We start from the raw sequence: 25,184 nt of genomic DNA on the forward strand, positions 1-25,184 counted from the left end.
GGCCAAACCTCGTAGTGAACCTCAGGATACATGAGGCAAAACCAGGAAAGAAACAAGGCTCTGGAGGTGGTATCAGGATCTTTCCAGCTTTATTAAAACAAGGGACTTCTTGTCAAAGGTAGAAACATCTTTGGCACTGACAGAGTACAAAAATAGAAACGTTCACAATCTCGCATCCAAGTTCACACTTTCAGACACTGAAATTAAAGGGATAAATTAGTAGAAAGACATGAAAAATTCAAAGTGTGTCAGTCACACAGTGTGAGCCCTCTGCAATGAACAGAGGGCTCCCGAAAAGAAAAAGACATGGACAATTTAAATGGCATTAATAAGTACATTGACATTCTTTAACACAGTGCTTTCTTTCAGTTTTGCATTTTGATTAAAAATATGCACCGCAACATTTGAACGGAAAACAAATGCCAGTTTGACAAGTTTGACTGTCACAAGTCCTAAAGAGTTCTAGGATCGCACTCAAGTCTGTAGAAGAAAATGGCTGGAAAATTGATTGGAAAAGCCAATTCAGAGAACTTTTAAGTAAACAGTGAAAAGACCGTTTTAAGAAAACAATACTGATTGTTCAGGCAGCAGTGAAACAACAAAACATGTCAGAAGAGTGACAAGACAGTTAGTTCTGTTCAGTCACAGACGGCGTGGCTTCAACGAGAGGAAACAGTGCAGCAACTGGATGGTGACGGAGCAAAGCAGATATCGGACTGGACCATCCATTATTCATGAGCGTTTTGAGGAACGTGTACGTCTGCTAGCAGGTCTGGTCGGAGGCACTCGATTGGGCAGTGGATGTTCTGGAGAAAGAGGTGTGGTAATATTTGTTAAGGGTTATGATATGACCACAAACAGAATTTGATTACCAAAAAATGTGCTTGTTTTAGAATGAACCATTTAACATTAACCCAGTTTTAAAATTGCGAGTGAAAAACATTTAAAGGGGTCATATTATGCAAAATTTGCTTTCTAGTGGTTTTCCAACAGTAATAATCGTCCCCATACCTAAGAAATGATGCCCCAGAAGTGAAAGTCTGTAATCTCTCTCCCAGGCTTGTCTAAATTTTTTAAAAAGTGAGTTGCTCCAATGAGCGAATCAGAAATCAAACCCTATATAGTGTCTTCAAGACCCTCCCACAATTCGGCAGCCAAATCAACCAAATCCAAAAAAAATAACAACTTTGAAAACAAAGTTTTTGGACCAATGAGACCCATGTGAAAGTGTTGAAAAGCTGGATAATATGACCCCTTTAAAGTATACTGGCTGATATTTGAACTCTTATACTTCCACTCACTTTGCGCAGTAGGTTGTCTCCAAATCTGACGGGGTTCAGCACGCTGGCGTCGACGTCGCTGCCTGGTCGGCGGCAGTTCTCACAGCGCCAGCCCTGATCAGACAAGCAGGCGTCAACTCGTACTACATTAATCTCTGAGCGATAATTTATACACATTAGAAATCACACAGAAAGGCTGTATTGTCTTACCTGTTGTCCTCCGAAGCATGTGCAGGTACAGATGGCACCGAGGTACTCCTTCTGCCACTGGTTGCCCACCTGGTAGGTTTTGCCATCATCGTAGCACGTGGAATCGTCTGTGTGAAGTCGTAGAAAAAAAATAGTTCATATGTCACTCAGTAAGTCAGAGAAACACTAATGAGATATTTTTGTATTGAAGGGCTCTTACGTGGTTCACACTTGAACTCTCCTTTGCCATTTCCCAAGCAAGTGCAGCTCATTAAGTGGCCGTTCTCAGCCCGGCGGTCCCACTTCTCCCCAATGCGGTGGTTGATGCCATTGTCGTGGCACCACTCTGAATGTTTGAAAAACCCAAATCAATGAGAAATTCTGGGAAAGCTTCATGTTTTCAAGTGAGAGGCTCATCCTAAGACTTACTGGAAGAATCGCATCTGAAGTGACCACTGCCCAGTCCCAGGCACCTGCACCACAGCTTGAAGCCTGTTTCAGACATCCGCTCCCATTCAGCACCGACGTCGTGGTAGGTCCCAGTGAAGGCATCATAGCAAGAGTCCTTACTGGCAGGAACTCCATTTTCAACTGAATGGAGGTGATAAGTAAAAATTACATGTTAAACAACCTCTTAAAAGTTCTGGTTTTCACTATCGTGTTCAATTTGATTACTCGTTTACAACAATCTCTCAAATCTGAAATCTATTGAAAGTCAAAAGCAGCAATAAAGTAACTTTATTGTACTTCTCAATTCTTTTCAGAGTCCTTATTGCGCAAAAATAGGATTTTCAATTGATGTATTTTTTAGTGAGAACAATCTAAATAAAAAGAAAAACTGCATTTTCTTTCCAAACCATTCAAGAAAACATGGAGGACAAATGTTATAAGTACAAATTAACAGTGAAATAGATGAAGATAACTGTTAACTAACTATTTGACAAATGCCTGTATTTAGCTCAGGCAAATATGGAGCTATCAAAAAAAGATCGGCGATCAAGTGTTCTGTCCCAAATACCAGCCTCCATTTATTACTTGGAGCGAGGCCTTGATGTAGGATTCTTACTTGTGTTTCCTGCAGTGACGACCTGCTCCAGAACCTTGTGTTTGAGCGCCCCCAACATAGCCTCCACAAGTACATTGTAGTTTGCTCCCGGAGTGAGGCCTATCAGGGTCGCAGTTGTGGCGGAGCCAGGCAGTTGGACCTAAACAGAGAAAGACGTAACTGTGAAATTAATACAGTTCAGATGCTTGATAGACAGACCCGGGAAACAAGAGGCCCTGCAATTGCTTACCTGGAACATCTTCTCATTTACTTCAGTGACAGGATTGCAGGACACCAGGTAGTTGTCGCTCTGCTTGTACGGCTTCCAGGAGATTGTGGTCCGAGTTTGGGCCTCCTGCGGTGTTCCTGTCTCGTTACCAAATGGTAATCCGATGGGCACCATCTTAATAATGGGCTTCCTGCGACCCTCTGCATCAGGAAGGGGCAAAAACACCAGGGGCTCACGCACTTGCTCGTAGGGAGACTGCGGATTGCCACCGTTCCCATTGAACCTGTTGTTGCCTCCATTGTTGTTGTACTCTGTGTACTCCACACGTTGGTTCTGATCACCAAACCCGTCCTGGCTATTGGTGCCAACTACTTGGACTCGATTGTCAAAGTCAGTTTCAGGCACATCCAGCTTGTCATCAAGGCCTCCGGGGCGATGCGGCTGTGGCAAAGGCAAGGGGAGGTGGGAGTCTGGTTCTGCGCAGGAGAAATGGGGTTAGGGAAGCGAGCAGGTTAGAAGGGGGGGGGGGGGGGGGGGGGCAGAGCTGCGCTAACATATCTCAGCCAACAGGAGGCGACAGATATGCAGCGTTTCTAAAACAGGGCAAAGTGTGTCTTCAAGCAGTTTTGCAAACACACATGATATATTTTGAATGATATTTGTCGAGGCATTCAAAATAACGAGGGCGTATTAGGGTTTAGGAGCCTAATGCTGATTGACTACTTTTCCTCTAAAGGTCCCTGCGCTGTTGCAGCTTGATACTTAATGCAGCTGAGCAGAATAAACATGCTGTTCCGGCCCTCACATTTTACATTAACTTTAATTTTGGTACTTGAAGGCATCAACTCGTCATCAGATTTGTCGGAACACTCTCAAAATACTCACGAGTCCTGATCCTGCCCACCAGAGGTGTGCTCCTCTGTGTGTTCTGGATAGCGACGATCTTAATGACATACTCCGTGGCTGGTTTCAGGCCTTGAAAAAGGAAAAACATTATGTTATATCATATCACCTTTTTTGTAAACCTAAATATTCTGTCAATCAAATGGGGGAAAAAGTGTAAACAGATTGATTGAGAAGCACATACGATATATGGTGGCGTAGTTCCGGCCTGCATGGGGCCGTGGGATGAGCTCTTGAGGGGCACGCCCTGACTCCTCATAGGTGACGTAGTATCCTGTGATTTGAGAGGCAGGTGCCTGCCAGGTGAACGAGATGGACGAGGGAGTCAAAGAAGTAAACTGGAGGTTTGTAGGAGCCTGGACCACTGCTGAGGCTGTAAAACAACGAGGATCATTTCACAATTTAATATAGCACTTGTTCCATCTGTTTGGTGATGTAAAACGATATGTGGTGAAATAAATTTGGACTTTTATACTATTATTAATCCCAAAATTTCAATCTTTGCAGCTAAATAAGAGATTTGATCCTTTATAAGAACTAAATCATGTTCTTCAAACTCGATCCCTGCATCCACAATGCGAAAACAAATTCACCAATGCGACCTACAGTCTTTTGTGTAAATTAAAGATCAGCAGACTCGGTAGACTGACTCCAAGCAGTACTATCTTCAAAGTACTTTTAAATATAAGATGTGGTTATAAGGGTAACCTGGGATTATGCAGGTTGTAACTTCCCTAGATAAACTACGGAATTGGGTCGTACCTGTTTGAATGGTGAGAGTGACTGGGGCGCTCTTTGTGTTTCCATTCAGGGTGTAGAGGTGAACAGAGTACATGGTGCTGGGCTGCAGACCTTCGAAATAACAAGCACACAATGTAGATTAAAATGAGAACACTGAAAATCACAGTTTGCAGGCATGTTTTAGGCAGGAAGGTGTAATGTACCCGTGAGGGTGTAGGTGTACGCGTCTCCTGGGATGGTCCTCCTGATGGTGGGCTGTGAGCCGCTGAGGGGCGTGGTTTCAATGAGGAACCCAGTCATGGTTTCTCCCTTTGAGCGCCAGGTCAGCGTGAAAGAAGTGTCCTTCACATCAGAAATACGCAGACGGCGAGGAGGACTCACATCTGTATGGAAGAGGAAATAAATCTAGATCGGTAAACGGTTGGTGGAAATTGAAAGTATAAACATTTATACTTCAGCTTGTAACCTTGCAGGGTGGTTGTTTCTCCCTGTAGAGGTCTGCTGGTGAGAGAGTTCTTCAGGGCATAAACCTGTACCTCGTATGTAGTTGCAACCTACAACACACAAATATGCAGCTGATATCCACAAACCACCTGATTATGACTCTTTTTTGTAAATTTAATGAGAATAACTCTATTTACCATCAGACCAGGTACAACAACACGAGTCGTGTCAGGAGCAACATTCATTTCTTTGCGGGGACTGTTGACATTCTTGGGACTGACGACCACGCGGTAGCCTGTGAGTCGTGCATTTTGAGCACGCCATGACACAGTAAAGAAGGAAGGACCGACCTCTGAGATCAGCAGGTCAGTGGGCGCAGGGATCACTGAGACACAAAGGAGACAACAACATTAAAACTCGACCAGTCCAACAGCCTGGAATGTGTCGTTGTTTTTTGTGTAAATCTACCTGTGGCCTGGGTTCCCACTAATGGTGTGCTGGGTGTTAGACCATGGAGGGCGATGACTTTGATCGTGTACTCAGTACCGGGACGGAGGCCTTGCAGCACCACGGTGTCCTGGTCACCTCTGGGTGCTGGTCGCAGTTCCCTGGTGCCCTCCTCTGGGCTGGAGTACAAAATGCGATAGGATGTGACCGTGCCGTCAGGATGGTCCCACGTGATGCGCATTGAGGTGGAGTCAATGTCAGAGAAGGCCAATTCCTTGGGACGGTCCATTGCTGCAAAGTGAAGAAACAGAAATATAATTTCTGCTCTGTCATTCAATGACAGAAACACAATAGAGACATTTTACAACATCTGCTCTAATTTAGTTTGTCTCAAGTGCAGCCAGTTATTGTGACAGCCACACTTGAAGATGAATATTCACGGACAGTTTCTTTATATGTACAGCCATTGGAAGGCTTCCCTTTAACCAGTGAAATCAAATGAACCTGAATCCACATGTTGTTTTGTGTATTAAGATGTTTTATTATAAGCTGGTTAGTGGCTGCTAAATAATTTGTGGTCACAGGTCAAATAATATAAAAAAATGTACTTGAATAAGTGAAACTCACCAGTGACAGCATTCTCCACAGCAGGAGAGGAAGGTGCTCCATCACTGCCCAGGGCGTAAACACTGACAACGTATTCCACAGTGGGCATCAGACCTGTGAATGTCATCTGTGTCTGGTCTGTAACACAAGACAAGCACACGAGAAGATGACCAATATATTGCGACAACATGACATTTTGCATCCAAAACAAAAGTGGACAATCTGATTCTCTGACCTGGGGGCACCACCTCAGAGTAGGAAGGTCCCAGTCCATTTCGGGGGACACCTGTGACTCTGTAGCCCCTGACTGGACCTTGAGCAGGTGACCAGCGGACTGTGATGGCGTTGTCACTGACATCAGTGAGTCTCATGTCAGGAGGCGGCTCCATATCTGATGAAAAATGATGTCAGGACAAACTTTAGATACAATGTAATCCCTCAACAACACTTTTTGTTCACAGGAATGATTTGCTGTACCGGTCCTCTGTGTGATGTAGACAGGGGTGTTGGAGGCGGGGCTATCTCCTCGTCCGGTGACTGCATAGACTGTAATGGTGTAGTCAGTACCGGGCTTCAGTCCGTTGATGACGGCACTTGTCTGAGTGCCTGGGATGGTAAACTCTTGTGGAGTCTCACCACCTTCAGTGAAAGTAGAGAAAGACCAGGCGTTAAACACTTATCATTTGTGAGGTAGAGGTGAAACTCTGATGCAAGAAATGTTCACTGACTTGTCCCTCCATAGGTGATCCTGTAGTTCCTCACTGCGACAGAGGGGGCGTCCCATCGAATGGTGATGCTGGTGGGGGAGGATGACGTAACCTCAAGATCAGTGGGCGCATCAGAGACTGTAACACAGGAAAGTGAAAGTGGTACAAAAACAAACATTTAGAATGACTGCCGAGCTCAGGATTGTCAGTGGGAGCAGGAAGGAAAAGGTGACTGTGAGGTGGCCAGTACAGAGACTCACTCGTTGCCTGGGTGCCGGTAAGAGGCTGACTCTCCTGGTTGTTACTGACAGCATACACGTACACCAGGTACTCTGTCTCAGGTGTGAGACCAGTCAACGTGAAGTGGTTTCTGGTTGGGGGAAGCCGCTCATCCATAGCCCGTCCACCACTTGTCTTCTGGTAGCGAATTCGGTAGCCAGTGATAACAGCAGTGGGGGCCAGCCAGTGAACAGTGAAAGAGTTGGTCCGGATGTCAGAGAAGTCCAGACCAGTCGGGGCGTCCAAGGCTACAAGAAAACATATAGATAGGAGGAATGAGGTTTAGGATGTACCGGTGAAAAGATAAAGACGAATATTGTTGAAAGATGTCGCTTCACAAACAATACCAATATAAATCATGTAAAGCAGGTGCATGGAATTATTGCCATTGTAATCAGTCATCTTTAGGCATGTGGCTAAACAGAGCATAAACAAAGAAGTCATTTTTAACTATCTATTATATTAAGTAGCTAAGATAAAAACATTCTGATTATTTTCTTTTTTCAAATCACACTCACTTGTCCTCTGATTTCCAGTGGCAGGTTCACTTTCTCGTTCACCGTACACACACACAACACTGATACGGTATTCGGTGTTGGGCAGCAGGTCTTTAGGAGAACAGCAGAATGTATGGTGAGAGTAGTTTGACATGGAGCAGCGTCAAACAAAACAAATCAGTCCAAAGCCCGGTCAGGCACAAACAGACTCGTCCTTCACGTCGTCTTACTCTGCAGCAGGAAGGTGTTGGTGGCTCCGCCAACATTGACCTCTTTGATGTCGTCATCTGTGGCTACAGGGTGGTACCGGATGACGAACCGAGAAATGTCGCTCGGTGTGGCAACATGTGGGATTGTCCACGTGACCCTAATGTGGTCAGGGCCCACTCCTCCGAATTGCAGGTGAGTGGGAGTGGGAATGGCTGGAAAATTAGGAGTTACAAGTTAGAACCTGTGCTGTAGAACCAGGGGGTTTACCAAAACAACTGTGGTGTTCAAGAGAAATTTAAGTAATGTAACTGCTGTAATGAAACTTGTGAAATAGATAATGTATCTAATATAAATATGCTTTTAGTGGTTCTTCAATCAACACCCAAACCCTTCCCACTGATTGAGTGAAATAATAAATCACCAGCATGCGTTTGCTTTGTGTGAGTGGTCGGTTCGCTCTCGCCCTCCTCTGTTAAAGTGAAGATACTGATGTCATAGTCCACGCCCGGCTCCAAACCACGAATCGTGTAATAACCAGCAGAATCCTCCACCATGTCTTGGAAAATTGGCAAGTTTTCGCCTGTCGTCACCACCGTTATTCGGTAACCAGTAATGGTAGTATGATTCAGTGGGATCCAGCGCAGGCCAATGGTGGTGTCAGTAATGTCGACAAACTCAATATGACTCGGAGCGGGGAAGTCTGAAAGGGTTAGGCCAGTTGCAAAGCGCAAGCAGAATTAAACAGTCAGAATAATTATTATTTCACACCAACAACATTCATTTCATTCCTCATTAAATTCATTCAATGCATTCAGGAACCCAGAGTGCATGCTTGACAAACACATATTACACAATTACAATTAAAATGAAGAACATATATCAAGCAATGATTAACATCAATTAATACTGTTGAGCATGCTGAAAAAAATACACATCATCATGTAATTCCCCTGATCTCCATGCAAATTTGAGGTTAGCCTATGTTCATGTTAGTAGTAAATAATGTTAATTAAAGTTCCATTAGAAACAGTTTTATTGTTTTATTTCAAACTAAATGGTAAATGGCAATTTTTATTTCTTTTTTATAAACACCACAGAGAATTAGCTCCCAGCTGTGCAGGTGCACTAAGCTTTCAAACCATTAATGTTTGAATGAACCTTAAGGTTCGATGTTTGCTTGTTGCTTTTAGTCTCTGTCCCATCCTTTTCTCTCCTCCTATGTTTTCACCCCAACCAAAACACCAGAAAGCGGCACCGTTTCCTTAAAGTGAGTTTTTACTTTCCATGCTTGCTCATGTGGAGTGGATTCAGACTGATAAAAAAAAAAAACACATCTCCAGTGAGAGTAAAGGTCTGTTTCATAAAATACTTAAAATGACTTTTTTTTAATTAAGCTGCAATTTCAGCTTAACATCTCTGGAAAACAACTTTTTCTGTCTGTTAGATAATTAAGATTTATTCCTCTTTGTTTTTGCCAAAAATTAAGTTTTAGTTTCCTTAAAAAGTCAGGAAATCCTTGTGAGAATGTAAATTTAATTAAGAATAATATTGACAGGAAGTAATGATATTGAAGTTGGCTGCTGTCTGACATTACTTTCTTGACTCATTCACCCCTCCTGCGCAGACACACTCGTCTTCCCTCCCTGTTGACGCAGTTGTGTGTTTGATGCCTCCTAACAGGCGTAAATGCCTTCAGGATGGCTCCTACCTGATGTGACAATCGTGGACACAGGCACACTTTCAACATGGCCCTTAGTGGTGAACACACTGACGTTGTACTCCACACCCAGATTCAGATTCTCGAGCATGATCGAGGTCTGACCGGCCGGCACAAACTCTTCCAGAATGTTTCCTCTCTGCCCATTGGTCGGCGTGCTTGTCACTTTGTAGCCGGTAATGCCTGTGATGAGGGGGATGGAGTGACACATAGGGAGGAGAGGGAACAAAATGTCAGGAGGTTTATGATTCACTGTGAGAAATGAGAATAAAATCCATGTTAGAGTCGTTTGTCGTGGTGAAAAGAGAAAAAAGAAAAATCACATTTTTAAGGCCAAGGTTGATCAAATGAGCTGGCAGTGCGTGGGGAGTACAGTCAATATTTACCTGGTGTTTTGGATTCTACCCAGTGGACTACGAGATCTCCTGTGGTGGGGTTGGACTTTACTTTCAGGTCAGTGGGAGGAGACAGAGCTGTGAGTACAGAGAAGTAGACCGTTGAACATGAAAAAGTGGATTTGTTGCAGCAGTACCATCTTTCACAATCTCCTGCCAGATGGTTTGTCCAGCACTGTGTCAGCTCGCATCCTAATAAATCAATATCAGTTATACAACTGGTTCTTTTGTGCCTTTTGTTAAGTTTTAAGTCTTTTCGTCTGTCAGAGTGAATACACACAGGTGACAGCAGTGCGGGTGACGGGGTTTCCACGGTTGCGTCCGTTGAAGATGGGCTGAACACTGTAGGTGTACTGAGTTCCTGGAATGAGACCTTCCACAAACAAACGTCCAGTGTCCGACGTGTCTTCTCTGGGAGATTCACCCTCCTGGCTGGGGAGCACAGACAGCTGGAAAGGAGGCAGAAGTGCAGACATTAATAACTTATTTCTATCTATTTAATCAATGATTTTTCCCACGTTGTGGACAGACAACATCAAAACTCATTTAGAAACGTGTCTGCAGGATAGATTCAGCACAGTTGAAATCACCTCTGTCTGAAACAAGCTGCTTTAGAAACAACCTCCAATAAGTCTCTCTGAAAAGTCTGCTTTCTCCTGATTGCTCAACTTTCAGAGCGCTTCAATGCAGCATCAAATGCTTGTAAATTCACACCAGCCCCACCACTTCTACAAAGGCTGCTTCTGTGCATTAAGGAGATGATCATATGAGGAAACACATGGTTGAATCCAATCTTAAAGGTCAATTAAGGTGCAATACAAATCCTGTGTTTCGTCTCAAAGAAATTGCATTTCCACCTGTTTCCTTTAATATTTCTAACCCTGGTCATGTTAATGAAAAGAAATCAAAAACACATGCAAAAGCATGACAAAACAATAGTCCTCTTTAAGTTATTGGCTGTAAAAGAATTGAGAAATTCCTCACATTACGTACGTAAAGACATGGCTTTTTGGACCTATTGCTACCAAACAGGGTGATTTTACTCTTTGATCATTTACAAATTTCAATGAGTACAGCTTTACTGTCATGCATATGAGGAATTGTTGACGAAGGAAGGTCATTACCTTGTAGCTGAATCTGCGGACAGGTATCCAGGAGATGACGATGGAGCTGTCAGTCACCTCTGTGCTGTAGGTGGGAGCATTTCCCATTTGAGGAGCTGCAAAGGTGACAAAATGAGAAAGAAATATGTTAAATTCGCCTCGTTTTTACTATTTGATGATGTTTTGTTTCTCTTTATACTCACCAGTGGTGAAATACTCGGTGATGCCCTCGCTCAGCTCATTGTCCAGCTCAGAGTGCAGGACAGCAGTGTACTGTGTGTCCGGGCGCAGGTTTCTCAGAAAGTACTGGTTGACTCCGCCCGGGATTCTCTTCTCGACGGGGCTGGAGCCCTCGAGGCTCAGGAAGAGACGGTAGCCACTGACGACGGCACGAGGACTCTCCCAGATGACAAGTGCACTCTCTGGGCCGATGTCAGTGAAGCGGACGCTTGTGGGTGAATCAGGTTCTGTAGGGATCAGAAAATATGACCCTCTGTCTTGTTTTATGCTGCAACCACACCGTGTGTATGTGTCACTTTGTCCAATGTCGCTTACTGGTAGACTTTTCTCCCACAAGCGGCTCACTCTCGACTCCACCGCTGATGGCGTAGATGTAGAAGCGGTAGAGCATGCCAGGCTGCAGGTGGGTGACCTCAGCGTACGCGTTGGGAGAGATGGGCAGTGGCAGGTGCCTCATCTCAACGCCGTTGGGGCTCACGGGGGTGAAACTCACTCTGTAGCCACTCACGTCTCTGGGGGGACCGGTCCAGGTGATGGTGATTTTTGAGTCTGTAACTTCATAGAACTGCAGGTCTGTGGGGGCCTGGACCACCTCTGGAGACAGAAAGAGGATGAAGTTAACAGGGAGTTCCAGCTCATGGAGGTTATGACCTCCATAACAGATGTAGAAAAATATACTGAGACGTTAAAGATGCCACATGCAATGTGGCATTTGGAGAAACACTGAAACATGAAATACAACAGACTTGCTCACCTGGTCCTCATTTTATAAACATTTACTGAAAATCAATGCAATAAAAAGAAATTCAACGATTCCAATTCCCCATAAAACATTTAGCTGTTTAAAGATTTTATTTAAAATAAAAAATAAAATACATGCAAACTTTTAAAGTCTAAGAAAAAAAATCAAACCATTCACCAAAACATCTTATTATCTTTTTAAGCTTTACAATTGTTTTGACTTTTAGGGTCATCTGTAGCTTTAGTTCACTGCTGTCGCTTTCATTTTAAATGCGATTCTGAAATGTTATAAATATTTATTGTCTCGCTTTTAGTGTTTTTTCACAAATCTAAAACATTATATTGCTGTTCCTTTAATGATGTGTTATTTCAATGTAATTCCAAGTTCTTGTAATGTATTTTGAACTCGCTTATTGTTTATATAAGTAAATATTCCTCTCCTTTCCATTAGCAAATTATTAATTTAGAACAAAATATGAATCAAAACGAAGAAACACTGGGGGTTTATGAAGTGCCTGTTTCCATATGGGTGTTGGGAGCACAGGCTTGCTTCCCCTGCAAAGGGTTCCGGCTACGTGAGACGAGCTGTTTCTCATCCCACCGTGAATTCAGTAGGTCACTCAGGGGTTACACGCTGAGGCAAACCAGACGAAAGAATATTACCACGGCACTGCTGTAGAACCTTATCTTGACAAGGTAATGTTTTGACAAGCGCAGGATTAACTGAGCAGCAGAGAGCCCTTTCTTAAGCCTTTATGACCCTCTGAGGAATCTCCAGCTGCAAGTATGAACTTGCAGAAAAGGTTCTGCTTTCACAGACGGACTGAAAACAGCTTCAAAGTGGCATCAAAAATATTACTGTGGGGGGAAAAAAATAGCCCGTTTTTAAATGGTAAGTTACACGATATCTGCAGCCGTTTTTATTCACTCTAACTTTGTGTCAAGGATTAAGAAGGAAAAAGAAAAAGGTACCTTGTTGAGGAGATCCAGCTGTGTTGACCTGTACGAAAACAGGCTCGCTCTCCAGGTTCTCCTCCACAGCGTAGATGCTGATGTTGTAGAGCAAACCAGGGAGAAGGTCGACCAGGGTCACCGAGGTCTCTGTGTCAGGCAGGTTGAGCTCGGTGCTGCTGCCCTCCACAGACGGTGTGTACACCACACGGTAACCTGAGGGCACAGGGATACATTGACGCACAATCACAATAAAACTGAATCAATCAGGATGAAACCAGTTGGAATATTTCATACCAGTGATAGGTGCCTGAGGTCTGGACCATCTGATTCGGATGGAGGTCTCTCTGACATCATCTACAACCTGTTTCGTTGGTTTATCAGGGGCTAAGAGGAGAAAAGGAAACGTCACGGAAAAGACATGCACATAAGTATTCCAACTCTTAACAACTATGATTTTGACATTTGAACAAAGACAGATATGTTTCTACCTGTCGTCTGTGAGGTCGTCAAGATGAGGTTTGGCTGTCCACCTTCTGGGATCTCGTAGACACTGACGTTGTATCTGCGTCCTGGCAGCAGGTCGGTGAGGGTGACAGACGTGGATGTACGAGGAATATCTGGAGGAGCACACAACATGTTAGTCTAAATTGACACTTTGCGAAGACTAAATCTAAGGATATATACATTTTGTATATATTATGCATATATTTTGAATATTCTGTAAATATTAAGCATTTTAAGAAAGCGTGCATGTCGTAACAACACAATTTTGACATGAGATAACATGAGATGCATCAGCGAGAACAACAACAAGCACATCATGGAGGTTTCAGTGACGGATACAGACTCTTACCCAGGACTTTAGGCTTGGCCCCGTCCTCACTGAGTTCATACTCCACCCTGAAGCCTGAGATGGTGGAAGAAGCTGATGTCCAGGACACAACAAAACTGTTGGAGGTGATTTCCGTAACGGACTCGGAAGTGTCCAACTCTGCAGGAAGCTGAGACGTTTCTCCCTCTGACGTTTCCACTTGATAGATAAATAGAGATAAAAATGTTTTGATGACAATTTCTTGATGATTGATGGGACTGAGCTCATGATCACCCCTCTGGTTTACTCACGAGAGTGAGGGGTGGTGGTGAAATCGAAGCGTGTAACCTCGCGGCGTCCGTAACGCAGGATGCTGATCAGCTGACCCTCGTAAGTGATGCCTGAACGCAGCCCGCTGATGGTGTAGGAGTTCATGTTGCCAGGGATGGTGACCTCCTTCCAGGGGGAATGGGAGTTTTTCTAAAAGAAGGTGAAGATGCACCATGTTTTCATTACAGCCCTGTGAATTTGTCTAATGGCAAAAACTTCAGTGTGACTGAAAGCAGCGTGAGAAATAATGAATTCCCTCTTTTTTTTTGTCAACTATGAAATAATCCAATATTTCTTTTAGTATTAGTTTTTTTTAAGAAATTTCACTTTTAAAGTTTGTCAAACAAATGAGCAGGAATCGTTCATTTACTCCAGATATTTAAACACTGTGTCCCTGTCTGCACTGTGTCCCTGGCTAAAACCCATCAATAGCCACATCCTGCACAGAAAGTATTTAGACTGGCTTTGTACGGCTGGAAAACTACAGGCAGGAGAACCAAGCGAAAGTTTTAAAATGGCTTTGCTGTCCAAAATATACAGCACAAACTCTTTAAGAGGAAATCTGCTTGAATTCAGCATGATTTAATAGAGGCTGCAACCAGCTGGTCTCTCTTTGAAGTGTCCAAAGTGAAAAAGATGTGTGAGGAATGAGAAAAAAATCTGAGGGAAAGGGATATTTACCCTGGAAAAAAAAACAACAAAAAAACTTGCTTGTGTGCACAGACTGGAAAGGGAGTTTATGTACATTTAGTCACCTTGTTTGTTCCTGCTCAGACTTCAAATAACACCAGAACCAGCCGGCCTCATTCAGATGCTTTCAACAGATTTTGAAAAAGTCCAAGGAAGGAAGCAAAAGTGAGACTCACAACTCTCCATTTGAGGATGTACTGGGTGATGTGCACGGATGATGGGGGGTTCCACTGAATTGGGTGGGAGTCCGGCTGTTTTCCCGCCTCTGTGATGATCACCTGGACAGGTCTGTGGCCACCTGACAAGTGAAAAGATGCACAAAGAGGCTGAGAAGAAGACATCAAAAGAGAAGCCAGCAAAGCCAGAACTGGCAATGACTTGCACTTAACACGATAGTGTTACCTGCAGGGAGTGTGGGTGAAAGTTGGCTACGTTTTGTTTTAAAGATTCATCTTTCTGGGACATAAACCAAACCACCAGACGGTGCTAAACCAGCTCAAACACCCACTGACATCTCACAGTCTGAAGTAACACCTCGGCACCATTTTCATCACACTTTATCTACCTTCTGTCCGTGCATGGACACACATACACAGCTTCTCACTCCCTTCTCTGCGCACACAAACACGCACACTTTCCTCTGGCACTGATGACAGATGTCGCAATTTTATTTATTTTTTTCTGTGAATGTTTGATTCTGGACTCCCACACTGAGCCACGGGACAAAGTGCCACATTAGGCAACTGAAGGAGATATTGGGGACAGAAAGTGATTGCCCCTCACGCTTACCCAGCAATGCATCGCTTTATCTTTAACAGGACAGTTAATTTATCGCTTGACATTAAGCCAGGAATGAAAGTAAAACAGGCCAATTCTTCTCTGACTTCATCGTAAAGCTATAAGCTGAACCCCGGCTTCCCTCCAGAAATCTCAAGACTCAACTTTTCCTTTCAGCATTGTTGGATTGGAGGTCATGAGTAGGTGAGATAAATTAAGCATTACCAACAATGAGTATTGGTGTTAAAGTTGCAGCAAAAGACTTACAAGTGTTAAAATAACTATAAATGATTTTGAACATCTAGCCCAATTTTTCATTACTGGATTTCATGTTTGCTTTACAAGCACTACATATAATCTTGAAGTGTGGAAAGGCCCGAAGCATATCCTACTGGCAGAAGGATGCAGGGGTTCGCACTAAACTTTCAACCTACATCAGTTTTCATTTTAGCAAAATCACACCTGATGCCTGAATAAGAGTACCTTTTCTCATGTCAAATAGATTTGAAGATCAGTAATACTTTATTGTAATTTCTAAATTAATTTAGGTTTATTTTGTCATTAATACCTATTCAAAATGCTAAAATTACATTACATGCTATTTGTGCACATATTTCATTGAACCACAGAAAATGCATTAATAAGATTCTGTTTCGAGACCTCCAGTTACATCTTACATCGTTAGAATTGTTCCTCATTTTCTAAATAAGTCAACAATTTTATTGTGGCATCGGTGATTTTACATCCTCTCTCGCACAGTAAAAGTGAAATCTGTTAAAAAAAAAAAAAAAAGAGAAGACTTCTGACACTACAGTAGAATATCAAAAACTGATTCATGGTGGACAGATTATGTTTTTACCTTGGGAGTTCTGCTGTGGTTCACATCTCATCTCTCCAACCCCATTGCCATAACAGTAACAGCGGTAGAGGATCCCATGGCTGACTTTGTCCCACGTCTCCCCGATCTGATAAAACACTTTGGTTTGTAGCTCCTGGCACTGATCTGTTGTTGAAAACACAAGAAACCCCAGAGTCGAGTTGATGGGACAGACAAAGGGTAGGGTTGTGAACTTTCCAGCTGAGCAAGGTAAGTCATGTGCGCACCAACGGCGTCGCACTTCCAGCGCCCTCGGCCCTGTCCGTAGCAGGTGCAGTTCATCATGTAGCCCTCGGCGTGTCGCTTGGAGAATTCTTGGCTCACTTCATAGGTCAGTCCATCAACAATACACTGGTCTGAATGTGTAGAGGTAAAAAAAAAAGAACAAAACACTTTAGTGCAAATTAGTGCAAGAAAATAGTAAGTAAATAGATTTAATTCTCAATATGGACTTTTTTCTGACCTCGAAGTTGTGAGTGAGCAATGCAACTCCACTCCCCACGGCCATTGCCCTGGCATGTGCACTCCATCGTGTGGCCCAAGACTTCATGGCGTTTGTCCCATTTGTCACCCACGCGATACATCACTCCATCATTAGTGGTGCACACCTCCTCATGAGCTAATTAAAGAGAAAGACCAGAAACAATGAGGACATTTTTCCATTCGCTTCATGAGTGCTTTTTGATTCCTTCCCACGCTGTGTGAGTGTGTGATCAGACACTGAGTGTTTGTCTCAGTGGAGTTGAGGATGTGAATTAACTGTTATGTAACAGCCTTGATAAAGTCATTACTCTCCCATGACTGCAATAAGTGCCAGTCATTCACTCCCCAGTCGTCTGCAAGTGACCCTCGCAAATAAGTGGTCATTAGAAACTGTGAGAACAAGATGAGATCAACACACAAGCTTTGGGTGTAAGTAAACACGTTTGCAAAAGCAAGAGATGCTTGACAAGAGATGCAGTGTTCATGGAGAGTTCACCATCGCCTGACTGCATCTTCATAATCTCAGAAATCAATGTCAGGGTAATACTGACCCTCCTGTCCCATTACGTGTCACTAACATTCTGTCCTCTCTCTGTACCTTCATGTCGATCGACAGTTTAACTGGAAGTCGGTGATCAATGATGCGTTTCATCACAGTGTAACGTCATGGTTTAAGTTAAAACTGAAAACACACACATATGAATGCAGTACTTTATTTTCTATTGAGAGTATTTAAACAGATGGTGAAAAAGCTACTGGTTAGTTGCAAGGGCTAATTCAAACAGCCAAATCAAACTTCACACATGTAATAAGTCACAAAAAGATTTATTGACTATGTTTGGCTCTTTTCTGACTCTTCATAAGGTAAACAAAACACCCCCACATTCAGTCGTCCAAAAATGATTGAAACATAGGCAGGAAAGATGTGAGTTCAGCATTTCGTCTATTCATTTACTCAGACTGGTGCTCACACGTTTATGAAGAAGAAAACCAGAGACACACTCACCGGCCATTGGGCAAAACCCAAAGCGCTGCTCGTTGTCATAGTCGTGAGTGGTACCGCACCACCTCATGGCGTCACGCCGCCCATCAGAGGTGCAGTCGGTGTAGTTGCGACCGCTATAGAGGAAGGGGAAGTGGCAGAGCGAGCCAAAGGAGTTTCCGCCTCGTGTGACCACAATGGCTGCAATTGAGAATGACAGAAGTGTTGCTGCATGGCTCTGACCGGTGATCATAAGGTTGGCACTATATTTTTCGTTGTCAATACCATGAGCGTGTGACACTGCTGTGAGTGTTTTTAATAGGCCCGACAAACGCTAAAGTCTCACCATTCTTCTCAGTACAGAAAGAGTACAGTTGGTCTGTCTCATAGTCGGAGGTTGTGGAGCACCATAGCTGCCCGTCTGAGCGTCCATCCGAGGTGCACGAGTAGTAAGTCTTGTCCATGAAGACAAAGGGAAACGCACACGGCTGACCGTTGGAGTTGCCGCCATACACCTGTTTCTTGGTCTCTGTATGAAGAAAAATGGAAGGACTCAGAAATCTTTAAAATAAAGAACCAAGCAGTGTGCATGTAAAAAATTATGAAAGGCTCTGAAACAAAATCCAATGACAGGAAGAGAACCACATTCAAAACATATCTCTGAATCATGTCGAAATAGATTCGTCTTAAAGGTCCCATATTATACAGTTTTTCAACAATTTCACACCAGTGTAATCAAAGAGTATTGCCCCAAAATCCAGCCTTGGTCCTGAAGTTCAGCCAGTGTAAAAGTCCTTCTAGTGAGCTCGACTGAGAACAGGCTGCTTCTGTAATGAACTGTGTCTGTCCACGCCTACTGCATGCCCCCCTCGGAGAGAGGTGGATTTATCGCTATGGCTCGTAGAATCGCTGTCGTTCAACCACACCAGCGTTTGCCAGGAGAAAAAAATGGCGTCAGTTCGTAATTTTAGAGAGTAGAGATCATTTTTCTTAGGGAGGGTCAAAGGGAGTATCCACTACCAGAGGGAGTGGTTATTTCTCCAGTTGAGGTCATGAAGGGAAAATCTCTGATTTATCTGTTTGAGCACACATTTTTTCAAAGTTGAAGCCAGCAAGTGAGGGAGATGTCACGCTTTCTTCACTTCTGGGGACTCAGGCTATGGGGACACATATTACTCTTTTAAAACCATTAAAAAATTAATTTTGCACAATATGGGACCTTTAAATACTCATACTGTTTTCAGAGAAACTTCATTTCCGTCTGTCCACCCTGTACTTACCCCACTCCTGGCAGCTTACTCCGTTACCCAGGCAGGTACAGAGCATCTGCTTGCTTCCCTGGTTCCTGACCCACCGCTGCCCGTCAAAGTAAGTGGCCCCAGAGTCCGTGCGGCAGGTTCCCTCGGCGGCTGGCTCAGGCTGCAGCCGAGACCGGGTGGGGGTCAACACAACAGCGCCTGTCGCTGAACACAAGAATAACAGAGTCAAAGAGAAGTCATTACCACCACTGTAAAAACAGAGACTATAAAAACATGGACAACATTGACAATCTGAGTCTCACTTCTTCCGGCGTTGTGTCTTTCACACTTCCATTCTCCACGGCCATTTCCTAGACACAGACACTGCACAGCATGTCCACTCGAGTCCGTCTTGCTCCAAGAGTCTCCAATACGGTAGGATTTCGTGGTGTCCTGGTCATTGCAACGGTCTAGTTGGGGACCAAAAAGAGCTCAGCAGCCGTCCCTGCATCACGTATTTAAAAGTCTGTTCATGTGTGAATGTGTGACATCTGTTTTACTTCTTGAGGTGCAAGTAATGCGTCCGTTTCCTTCTCCCAGACAGGTACAGTCAAGCATCATCCAGCCCTGGTAGGGTTTCTCCCACGTTTCCCCCACAATGTACGATGACGCAGCGTTGTTGTCGTAGCAACGCTCGGCTGCAGACAAAACAACAACACTACTTTAATTTTCTGCATTTGAAGTTTTTCCACCGACTGTTGTTCGATACGACTTGAAAACAAATCAGATGTTTCCAGGACACACACAAAAAAAACTAGTGAAAATCAATAGCTGTGGAGGGTCAAATCAGAGAGATGCTCTCTCACTTACTTATCTTGTTTGTCTGAACTGATGTCAAATATTTACAACAGTATAACAGTCATGCTTCTGAGAAATTACCACACTTGTGGGTATAAGCATGCACGCATGTGAATGTGCAATGAACACAAGTTTGAAAGTTTAATTTGAGTTTTTCCACCTTTCAGAGTTCATAGGGAAAATGTTGACACCCCGGTTGCCCTGCAACTTTAGGTTTCCAGGTCCAAAACAACAACTCACCCACAGGTTTGCACGTCCACTCTCCTTTGCCATTTCCAAGACACACACACTCCAGCATGTAGTCAGCAGTGTCATGAAGCCTCTGCCAAGTGTCGCCAATTTTATAAGACTTCCCACCTTCATGGCAACGATCTGTGAATGACGAACAGTGAAAGATCTGCTGGTTAAAGACACATCTGTTACATGCCAAGTCTGTTGTTGACATAATATGCTCTCAAGTCTTTCCTGTGCATGCAAGAAGCAGAGAAATGAACTAAACTTCCATGTTATTACAAACTACAGCATTCAAACATAGAAATCACATATCATTGTTACATGGCGGAGTGTGACAGGACGCACACACTCCCTGAGCTGCACTGACCAACACCCATTTTCCCAAGAGGATTCTGTAAAGGCAGACAGTTTATTGACTCACTTGCAATGGTGCAGCTGATCTTTCCACGACCAGAACCAATGCAGGTGCAGTCCCACATCATCCCTTCTTTTGGTCTCTCGTAGGTTTCGCCGACTCGGTATGTCCGGTCATTGTGCTTGTCATAACAAGACTCCTCCACTGAGAGAAAAACAAAGGAAACACCGAAAAGGTCACCATGCTGGTATTGTCGACTTGCTGTGCATGTTTCTTTTGCTGTGTAAAGACACAAATAGCGTGTCCAGAAAACACTATATCAAGTGGCTCAGGTCTGTGTGATTCACAGTTTTTACTTTATTTTAAGTTTTGTTGTTTTGCTTAGTTTTTTTTTGTTTTTTTTTACTTATGCACAAGCACAAAAGCTCTGGAAGAAGTGTCAGGCTGCTGCACTGCTGAGAGGCACCGGTCGGTGTCTCACTGACCTTCAGGCTTAGTTTTACATTTGATGCCCGCTGCTCCATTGCAGGTGCACATCAGAGTACTACCAAGGTAGGGTTTCTCCCACTGCTCGTTCAGTCTGAATGAGCGACCGTTTTCCTCACAGCCGACTACAGAAATCATAACAACAATGTTGTCACATAAAAGTTATTGAACGCAGTAGAATTACTATTAAAATGGTCTGATTTGGCTGATCTGAGAAGAAAATCCTCCCAAGTTACTGCAAAATGGAATTATTTCACAATTATTCAAATTATTAGGCAAGATTTGGATATATTAAAATGTTTTAGAACACATCAAACTTTACAAATCATTTGTGCTGAACAGCAATACAGATTAATTGATTATTAAAATTTTAAACAGTGGGTTTGGAAGTCCTTGTACCAACCTGTAGCGACTGCGTCAAGAAGTTCAGGATACATGCGATACTGGCCGGTTTGTCTTTTGCTCTTGCTTGGCACGCCGTGGACTGCGCTGCTGACGCACAGCGCAACCAGCAACCCTGTCAATGGGCCACCGGTCATTTTGTGGAGTGGGGGAAAAATAAGGATGTTTATGAAGAAGAAAACACCAACTCAACAAAGCAATGCGAAATAAGAAGATAGTGCAGAAGTAAAGCTTGGAAAGATCTGGTTCCTGTCCCTCGAAACCGCTGCTTTTCCAGCCGCCTTGCAGCCGGTGCGCCAGACTGAGGAGCGGGGAGCGCACCGATTTTATACCCGCACCGAACCGCCGCACTATGGGGTGGGGGGGTGGGGAGGGGACAAGGGAGGAGGGATTAACGGGAGCATGGATGACCCACCCGGGGGTGAGTAATGGTAAAACTCTTCAAATCACTTTTGTGAAGAAAACTCAGCTGTTGACGAAAAAATGCTGCAACCTTCAAGAGTTAAAGAAACGAGCTTAAAAAATATTGATAACGTGTTGTTGTTGTTGTTGTTGTATTTTTTATGTAAATAGAGAGGCCATGTGCAGGAAGGATCAGAAAAATGACAATGAACTTGTGGTATGTAAATGAAAAAATCTTTCAGAATAGCTATACACCAAAAATCTCCAGAATGATCAACTTCAATAACTCATAATGCGTGATAAAAGCTCTCATGACCTGAATTGATATATAGGTTTGTAACTGCTCATGAGATTGATCGTGGGTATATGAAAGGTAAAGTTTTTGCTTGCGTTCTCTATTAAATTTGCATTAGAAAATTAGAATAAAATTAATTCATTTACAGGTTAGGAGTGACAAAGTTTCCTCAAGCCTTAATAAAATGATTTATTAATAGATTCAGATTGTCCCAAAGATATCCATAAACTTTAATTTGTGGCTCAATAGATATACAATATACAATAAAAACACTGCTGAAGTAGATCGGGATTTGTCAAATGATAACTAAAATTCAGTTGAAGAACATAATGATCATTTCATTTCTCGTGCCAAATGTTTGCTGCACTACAGTCTATGGATTTTGCTGCATGACGCAGAAAGTAACATTAGCAGTAGATTTATGCTCTTGTTGATGGATACAGAAAGTGGAACTTTCTAACTTCTCCAGTCTGAATGTCTATTAATGTCCATGTCAAACATCATCATCATCATGTTTCTTTCTTCATTTGAACTGTTGACTCATTGCTGAACAGCCGTCATAAACATTTTAAGAGAAGTGTTTCGATACTTTACAGATAAATGACTTAAACATCTTGGGCAAAAGTCTCAAAGCATAACCCATCAGTGAGCTTCAGCTTTCTCTCTTAGTTTATTGTGTTTTATAATGTGTTTTTTTTCCCATATCCACTGATACTTACTAGTATTCAACATGAATCTTTGATAGAGCATACCATCTAACACTGTCTTTAAATTTATAAAACTATGCTGTGATCATCTCTAACCATCCAGCCACCCCGATTTGATAAAGCTGATTATGTACTGTGCAAATATTCATTGCACATACACTGTGAGCAAAATGCAGCAGGTCATCCCAATGCCTGTTTTGCAATAATATGTGAACTGAAAATACTCATGTTTACCAATTAAAATGTGAATTTTCTTAGCTTCTCACTTTAACAGTGAAAGCTTTGTAGTCACTACGATAAATAGTGTACTCACATTCAAAATAGCATAGTTTCTTACAGGATTAAACAAAGATCATGTCTCTTAACTTAATTTTGTGATCATATTCCCATCACAAGCCAGTGTGGGTGAATTGCGGGAAGTTTATAAATCTGCCAAGAATTGAAATGTTTTCCAAAACTCCATGTGCACAAAGGGGGAAAAGTATTAAACCAGACCACAGTATGCTGTTTTGGTCAGGTCATGTGCAGGAGCGGCTGGTTCCACTAAACTTACTCATAGACACGGGCTGCAAAGCAAACTGTGTGTGAGACTGTGGTCAAACCATCTCTGTCACTGCACTTGATGAGTGAGACAAGCCAGAGGGCAGAGACATGAAACAGTGAGGACACAGTTTTTGGGGGAAAGAGAAGATGAAAACAGGCAAAAATAAATAAATAAGTTGCAGATCTCTCCCATGTGGAAACTGCATTTTCCACCAGTGAATTGTGCAGCATCAAAATGCCAAACGGTTACAAAACCCCAAGTCTTACCTAACTGCGGCTTCCACATTCACTTACTGTATATACAACAGGTTTCCTGAATATGCACTTATGCAGAATAGGGAGGAGTGGAAACTGGCACAAAAGAACAGACAAATATTTGAACAAAAGAAACCTTCACTTTCCATTATACTGGTGTTTTTAGGTATGACTAAATTCCCTGGGTTGTTGGATCTAGATTTATGAGCCTCTCTGTCGAAATCCTTTCTGGAAAGCAGCCTGGCTTACATCAAAGTGTCTTTTCTTCTTTACATTTATGTTTTACATAGATAACCTCCATATTTCAACAAAGATAAACTCCTCTCTGCACCTTTGCATTGATCTTTTGACCACAAGTGATTTGTATTTCGGATCGTTGCTTTGATGAAACCTTTGTGGATCTTATCTCTGAGAACTCAATCTGACATTACAGGGGAGTGTTTCATAGAGCCTGGTGGCTGGTTTCAGATTTAATTTCATCACACTTTGATGTCATTACTTTCCATAATATATAAACAATAGGGAACAGGCCTTGTGTTACATAACTTGTTGCATTGCATTTATAGGAATGTAGCTGTAAGTTGATGAGGATGTGGGATTGTTTGGTATATATTACCAAGCAACAGTGTGTACTTGACAAAAACAGTCTGCAGATTTGGTTTATTAAAACAAACTGCTTCTGCACGATGATTTATATACTATAGAATACGCCTAAGGATGGATCCAGAGATTGTTTTGATTTTTTTTTTAAATAAGTATAGGGAGCAGAAAAGTGATGAAGATTAACACAGGCACTGACATCCATATGTAACACTAAGACTAGTGGTTTGCACTCTTGCCTGAAAGATCCTTCGTCTCTGGAGACTTTTTCTGTATGTGAGCTGCTGAGTTTTCTCCAGTTTCCTTCCAAAGTCTAAAAACATGTGGTGGAGGTTGATGATGGGTGGATGGATGGATGGATGGATGGATGGATGGATGGATGGATGGATGGATGGATGGATGGATGGATGGATGGAAATAGCCTAAGAGTCTTTCTTTTCTTGCTACTGTGATAGATGCCTCGGTGATGTGGAAGTATAGCTCTAATATCTTTAATAAAATCCTGTGGAAAATTTGTTGGCGTCTAAACATTTACTGTTCACGGATATGACTAATACATAAAAACATTAAGTGCTATATGAACACGTCACGGATGTACGGAAGGTCAGTTTATCAGCTCACTAGATATATGCTCAACAAACAGGAGTGGTGAACAAATCTTTCACAATCTCCTTTAAAGACAAATAAATCAACAAACCTGTCATCTTTTTTCAGGGTTTCCTATTAGCACAAGTCACGGTAGGTGCACTGTGAATCATGAGGATGTGCTATAGAGAAAATAAGAATGTTCCAATTAACAAGAAGCTTTTGTAATGTGTGCCAAACTTCAACAAGTCTTTGGATTCTATGTATGTGTGGTTTTCTGCCTAAAATATACCAAACTTTGAATTGCTTATTTGGTGAATGAGACCTAAAAACAACCCAGCTGAATGGAAGAGTTGAGAGAAGAAGAAGGAAATGCTGTGAGTTGTGTGAAGTGATGGAGAGGTGGAAAGTAAGTCCTGTGTACTTTCAAGACAGAGGCCGAAAGTTTGAGGGTATGGTCATTGGTCGCTCGTTTGTGGACTCAGTGGGTGGAGATGAGCAAAACCTGTGACTGTATTTCCCTCACACCCACGATTGACCGATCTGC

The 25,184-nt window shown here is 42.8% G+C and overlaps 1 protein-coding gene across 2 annotated transcripts; it reads right to left on the reverse strand.

Moving 5' to 3' along the window:
* Nucleotides 1–67: 67 nt before the first annotated feature.
* fn1b (fibronectin 1b) lies at nucleotides 68–21,550 on the reverse strand. 2 transcript variants are annotated; one of them, XM_080458522.1, is made up of 45 exons: nucleotides 21,252–21,550; nucleotides 20,848–20,973; nucleotides 20,429–20,566; nucleotides 20,014–20,145; nucleotides 19,476–19,613; nucleotides 19,239–19,385; nucleotides 18,958–19,140; nucleotides 18,024–18,206; nucleotides 17,702–17,878; nucleotides 16,676–16,831; nucleotides 16,440–16,568; nucleotides 16,195–16,338; nucleotides 14,735–14,856; nucleotides 13,850–14,018; nucleotides 13,581–13,757; nucleotides 13,216–13,344; nucleotides 13,022–13,111; nucleotides 12,746–12,940; nucleotides 11,348–11,626; nucleotides 10,996–11,259; nucleotides 10,814–10,908; nucleotides 9,970–10,138; nucleotides 9,681–9,767; nucleotides 9,286–9,477; nucleotides 7,598–7,789; nucleotides 7,389–7,478; nucleotides 6,852–7,118; nucleotides 6,613–6,729; nucleotides 6,362–6,523; nucleotides 6,120–6,275; nucleotides 5,906–6,022; nucleotides 5,300–5,569; nucleotides 5,029–5,216; nucleotides 4,854–4,941; nucleotides 4,591–4,770; nucleotides 4,409–4,498; nucleotides 3,831–4,019; nucleotides 3,629–3,718; nucleotides 2,765–3,219; nucleotides 2,536–2,674; nucleotides 1,899–2,060; nucleotides 1,690–1,815; nucleotides 1,491–1,597; nucleotides 1,302–1,394; nucleotides 68–806 (listed from the first exon to the last, which is right to left on the reverse strand). In XM_080458522.1, the coding sequence occupies exons 1-45, from the start codon at nucleotides 21,385–21,387 to the stop codon at nucleotides 729–731; spliced, it is 7,113 nt and encodes a 2,370-aa protein (XP_080314648.1). In that variant the 5' UTR covers nucleotides 21,388–21,550; the 3' UTR covers nucleotides 68–728. The 2 variants fall into 2 exon arrangements, with proteins under 2 accessions (XP_080314648.1, XP_080314649.1); XM_080458523.1 differs by lacking the exon at nucleotides 20,848–20,973.
* Nucleotides 21,551–25,184: the final 3,634 nt, after the last annotated feature.

This window comes from Lipophrys pholis (assembly GCF_963383615.2).
Source record: "Lipophrys pholis genome assembly, chromosome: 2".
NCBI lineage: Eukaryota > Metazoa > Chordata > Actinopteri > Blenniiformes > Blenniidae > Lipophrys > Lipophrys pholis.